The 6,146-nt window shown below is 40.8% G+C and overlaps 1 protein-coding gene across 1 annotated transcript in view; it reads right to left on the bottom strand.

Moving 5' to 3' along the window:
- LOC105807426 (chromosome unknown open reading frame, human C3orf70) overlaps positions 1 to 5,925 on the bottom strand; it is a 92,735-nt gene extending 86,810 nt beyond the window's left edge. Inside the window, exon 1 of the mRNA XM_012640808.1 lies at positions 5,667 to 5,925. Within this exon, the coding sequence (XP_012496262.1) occupies positions 5,667 to 5,862 (196 nt within the window). The 5' untranslated portion in view covers positions 5,863 to 5,925. The remainder of the gene's footprint in view (positions 1 to 5,666) is intronic.
- Positions 5,926 to 6,146: the final 221 nt, after the last annotated feature.

Raw genomic sequence — 6,146 nt, 5'->3', positions numbered from 1 at the left:
ACTCACTTACCCTACCCCCAACCCCCGTCTGTGGAAAAATTGTCTTCCATGAAACCAGTCCCTGGTGCCAAAAAGGTTGGGGACCACTGCTTAGGAAAACCACCTGGCATTTCCCTGGGGAAGGCAGAACTTGATTGTGTGAGTTTCCCTAGAGTTGTATAGAAGTAGGAAAACAGAACAAATAGAATAACACTAAAACCACAATGCTAATTTACCAATGGAAAGAAGTATATTTGCCCTAAGGTCCTGAAAGTTGAATTCTCTAACCAGCTCCTTCTCTTCCTATAGGAAATCTATAAATAGGAAGTCAAATTATAACCAAATGTTTGCTGGGATAGCCTGGCTACACGGATTGGACATATTTAACCCTCTAGGCAGCATACCATCTTCTCTGAACAGTCCTGAAAAACACTTTCAAATTCTGTCTAACTCCCATTTTTCTATATTTCTATGCTGCCCATCCACCTTCTGCTGTGACAGTCTTTCTTTAGATATGCTAATATCATCTATTAGACTATATCAAGTCCCACTCTTCCTGCTTTCAACCTGAAAGAGACAATCTTTTAAGATGTCTTCTACAGAAAACTGAGCTCATCTATTATGTGATTTTATTAAGCCAACTCTGAGTTCTGCTGATGACACACACCTACATTATACCACATACACCCACTCAACCTCACCTGTCACCTGCTAATCACTTTCTCTTCCTTAACCCTCAACTTGAATGTCATTCCCCACTATATTCAGTGACCTCTTTTCTTCAGTTCTCATTCTGCTGGATTTCACTACTGCAATTGATACATAATGCCTCCCATTTCTTAAAAACTTTCCCAATCAGTGGCTTTAATAGAACTGAGCTCTGTTGGTTCTGCTCATGAATTTTAAATTGCTCTATAGTACCTATGATGGTTAAGAGTCCAGGTCTAGAATCAAACAGATCCAAATCCAGGCTCTACTCCTTACTTGCTATGTGCCCACGGAAAAGTTACTTCTCTAAGATTTGTCCCTCAGCTGTGAAATGGACATAATGACATAATTGGCTATTAAGTGCTCAGCATAATAAGCTTACTCTGGCACAAAGTAATCACTCAATAAATGTTGACTATTATCTCTGTGTCCTAATTCTCAGCATCTAGCACTCTATTCTTTCTACCTTGAAGAATTCACTGCCTCAAATAGCTTTGAAGAATACTACAATTAAGTATATTCCTACAGTCACTGTTGCAAGACTAAACCTTTCACCATCTTTTTCAGTAATAAAGAAAATCAGTATTTGTGTATTTTACCAATATCTAATAATCAATCTGCTGAAAACTGGTTTCATTTCTGTATTCGTTCTTAAAACACTAATTTCCCTTGGCTTCTGCAATATCATACTTTCCAGATTTTTCTTCTCTAGCCATCTCTTCTTAGACTTCTCTGCCAGCTTATCCTCCTGTACCCAGACTCTGGTGTCCTAAACAGAAAAGTCTAAGGGTTTTCTTCATTTTTCATGCTATAGTCTCTCCCTTAGAAAACTCATGCTTCATCATGGCTACAACTGCCATCTATAAATAAGTAAATGACTTCCATATTATTAATATCTCTAGCCCAGACCTTTCTCTGAATTTTAGATCCCTATGTCTAACTGCCTACTGATGTCATCATGTGATAAGAAAGGCAGCTTAAAAGCAATAGATCCAAAACTGGATTCATGATCTTCCTCCCAATCCCAGTTCTCCAGTATTTCATTGCTAATGAATGGCACCACCATCCATCCAAGCTGCATAAGGCAGAATTCTAGAAGTTATCCTTAATAACCTTCATCTTCCTCTGCCTCCATATCTAATCAAGCCTACAGATAATTCACCTCAAATATATCTTTCAAATACACCCACTTATCTCCAACCCCACAAATCTAATTTCTTATTCCTCCTAGATATTCTATCTACTCTAACCACAAAAATCTACTTTACAATACCTGCATATGATTTATTCTTTCCCATCCTTCTTTTCTAGCCAAGCCATGTGTCTTTTTCTCTCTCAAAACTCCTCTTGAAAACCTTCACTCTAATTCAAGCCAGTATCACTCAGTAGTGGGGAAAAATAAAAGTTACAGATTCAGGGTCATGGTTTATTCAACCCAATCATCTATCTTTGACAGTGATACCAACAGAACATATTATGGTTTTCCTCCCAGATGTCATCCTCAAAAATCTGTCACTACTCAAATAAACTATTTCCTTTAATAATGCATTAAGCACTGCATCTGTAAATATATACACACTTAATATGCCTTTTGCTAACATGTATACATTTTTCAGCTTTTTCTATAAGGCTATAAATTTCATAAGTTTAACATCAACCATATAAAATTGAATTTCCTTTGTTTTAAAGTTACCTATTTCAAGTATGAAGGTAATCCTCTCATTTTAGCATTCTCAGATTTGGCTAACAAACTGATAGTTTTCTCACCTATATCATTTGTGATTTTAAAGGAAGTACAAAAATAAATACATCGTGGATCATGCCCTTAGATTCTGCTTAAAGGGCATGGTCGAGCTGTATTCATATTATATTCCTAATTTGCATAATAATGTCTCATAAAGAGAAGGTAGTCAATACATATTCAACAGAATTAAAGGAATTCTGCTTAGGATTGATACCGTAAACTTCATGAATGCCAGAAAAGAAAGCAGAACTTCTCAAGTATGTTAACTCTGCTTCTTTTGAAGAAAAATTATATTTGGGCTTAAAAGGTAGAAAGAATTGATGCCCAGTATAGGTGAGGAGACTGTAACAGAGCACCTTGCTGCCTTAAATGAAGTCAAGCTCTTCGTGAATGGGATCACTGAACTGCTGCCAGCGGAGGAAGTGTGGAAAACCAGAAGGTTGCCAGAGACCGGAAAAGAGCAAATAAACATAGTTCTGATTTTTTAAGAAACAGAAATAACTGCCAACAACAGTCCAGTATACTTGACGTCAAACCTTTTCTAAATTCGGGTTATTTATTTAAAATCAGCTTCTAACCACTTAGAAAAGAAAATGGTAAGCATTTGTGGAACCAACCTGAGTTATACCAGATTAATATCATTTCCTGTCTTTTTAAAAATAGAATATGTGTATAGATAAGTCATAGATCAAAAAGCAGTAAAAATAATATGTTGATAGGATTTCAACAAGGTATTTGACCAGGTTCTCATTATACCCAAATACAAGATAAATATAAGATAAATAATATTACAATTAGGTGGCTAGGTAATTGAACAACCTTAACTAACAAGTGCTCATTAATGAACTGCTATCAATCTGAAGGGTAGTTCTACCAGCAAGGCTCAGAACCCTGTCTGTGGCCTTCTCCCGTTCAGCAATTCTATCAACAACTGGAATGAAGATGTACTGTAGTACTGTTGGCATCTAATATGCAGCTGACATGAACCTAGGGGAAATAGCTTATATATATTACGAAAGAGCCAGGATCTAAAAACATAATAAGGCATAAGAATGGGCTAATTCTAATAAAATGAAATTTAGTAGAAAAAAAATCTAAAAGATTAATTGGTACTTTGTGTCCAAAAATATACATGTAACTTTGAGATGGGCAAGCTGTGGCTTAATTGCCATATATGTTAAAAAAACAAACTAACAAAAAACGGCTCAATGCTTTCGTGAACAGCAAGCTGGGTACAATCTAAGGTAGATATCAGAAAAGCTAATGTGACCCTAGCTGCACCGGTAGTAGCATCTCAAAGATGGGAGGTAGCAGTCTTGTTCAACTTTGGACTGATCAGACCACAGCTGGGATATTGTGTACCTTTCTAGGGGTCACAGTCTTCAAAGGATCATAACCACATTGGCATATATTCAGAACAAAACAACCAGGATGCTTAGGAGCCTGGATACTGGTTCACAAAAGGAAAGGCAAAAGGCAGTGGAGATTTATAAATAAAATAAAACATTGCCTTAAGACGAAAATGATGGCTATTTTCATTCAGTCATTCAATGAACATTAATATCAAACCTATTTAAAAAGACACTGTGAGAATGGACAGGGATACAAAGAGAAGATAGCCCATGTTTGCAAGAAATGCATATGTATATTCAGATATGTATATATGAAGAGTTGAAACAGCCATGATCTAAAAAAGAATTAGATTGTTCTATATGATTTCATAAGGCAGAAATAGGACCAGTGGAAGAAGTTAGGAAGTAACTGATTTCAGCTCCATATAAGGAAGAGTATTTTAAGAGTCAAGGCTAATGAAGAAAGAAGCTGTCTGAAAAGACTGCAAGGTTCCCATCAGTAATGGTGTACTTAGAGGGGATACTGTAGGAATAAGGCAGGCACTAACCTGGACCATCTTTAATGTTGATTCTAGACATCCCCAGCAAATGGACTCTCATCGGATTCATCCTACTTGTGCACTTACAGCATTCCAGGCTCCCTACAGTTGCTACTTCCAACTCTGTACCCTGTCCCACACTGAAGCAATGCTTTATAATTGGGAACTGATCTGAGCACAATAGGAATAATGAGAAATAGGAAGAAACTGAATCATCAGCAGATGGAACACAAAAAATCAATACTGTTCCATGTGCCTTGAATTTGTAAAGAAAATGCAAGGACTCTCTATCCTTTAATTCATAAATTCAATTAAAAATATTCATTTATGTTCAATTAATGTAAATAAGGATTTGCTATGCATTGCATCCCTGGTTGTGAGCCATTTTTTTCTAACCAACAAAGAAAAAATAATTTTAACTTAAGATCACTTCGAAAATTTGTGTCCTAAATAAGCACTCCAAAACCCTCATTATAAAGTTGTGAGGAAAATAACTTTAGAATATATTTCTTAAAAGGAATGAATCATCGGATACAGTAGGCCAAATACCACAAACTAATCAAATTGTGGAATTCTAATTAAACGACTACTTAAGTTTAATCTATTTAAAAATCACAGGCAGGATAACATAGAGAAAGGGCCTAGACCATTTAGTTCTGGCTTTTATAAATTGGTTTAAGATTATCAAGCCTACTTTCATTCGTTTTATTTTGTAATTTCAAAACCATCTCATATATTGGCTCTAAATGCTGCATCTGGATATTAAAGGAGTTCGCCCTTTCAAACTGTTAATATTAACTTCTTGGAGGCAATCCCTCACACTTCAGAGCTTTCTCAATTTGTACACAACAAACGAGGGCACAACTCGACTTTCAAGGGCTCTTTCTTTCAAACAGCAGACCAGAATGACAAAAATGAGAAAGGAAAAGAGGAGCATCTTTAACCACAAGCCCTGAAAAAAGGATTCCCCCGCCAGTTGTCATCGACTCTTCGGGCTCTCTACCATTTCTCATCACATGCCCGGACGTTTTGGTCAAAAAAGAAAAAGAAAAAGAAAAAAAATAGATTCCAGCTTTCCTGGGACGAGGAGCTCCCCTTTTGTAGAAGTGGCTAAAGCTAGGCTCCCCGCGGGATTTCATCTCGTTGCCAAGGCAGCGCCAACTCCAGTCGTCCGGCGCCAGGGCAGTTCTGGCGGGCCCGGAGCCCAGGGCGGACCCAGCCTGCGGCACAGCAGCCCGGTCGAGCCCGGAGCCCCACGGCCGCAGAGTCCGGGCCGCGACCCCGGATGGCCCCGCGGACGCCCCAGGACCGTGGCGGAAGGCCGGGAGACGCATCTCTACTTACAGTGACACCATCCTAGGTGACAGCACCAGTGCAGCTTGAAGCACTTGCCATGGCTGTGCGTGGCACAGATGGAGAGCCCGTCGCACGGCTGGAAATCGGGTCTGCGAGCAGCGCAACTCCGCGCCAGGGCCTGAGCCTCGTCTAGTTTCTCGCTCTTCCAACCCCGCTCGGACGCCGGCGCCGCCGCCGAACTCATTTCCTCTCCCTCCGCGCGGAGCCGAGACCAGGAGCCCGGGAAGAACGGCGTCTGGGCGGGCAGGAAGCCGAGCCGGCTGCAGACGCGGGAGGGCGCGGCGGCGGCGGCGGCGGCGGCGGGAGCGCGGCGGTCCCAGGCTCTAGGAGGAGCCGCCCCGGGCGCTGCGACCGGGGCTGGGCCTGCCGCCGCCTCCCGCCGTCCGCCGCGGCGCGCGCCGCGCCCCACACGCACGCGCACACGCGCGCACCAGCCGGCCCCGGCCGGCGTCCCTCGGCTAGCCGGGC

The sequence above is a fragment of the Propithecus coquereli genome, unplaced genomic scaffold (genome assembly GCF_000956105.1).
Source record: "Propithecus coquereli isolate 6110/MARCELLA unplaced genomic scaffold, Pcoq_1.0 Scaffold10, whole genome shotgun sequence".
Classification (NCBI taxonomy): domain Eukaryota; kingdom Metazoa; phylum Chordata; class Mammalia; order Primates; family Indriidae; genus Propithecus; species Propithecus coquereli.
This window is presented reverse-complemented; position numbering and strand designations above follow the sequence as displayed.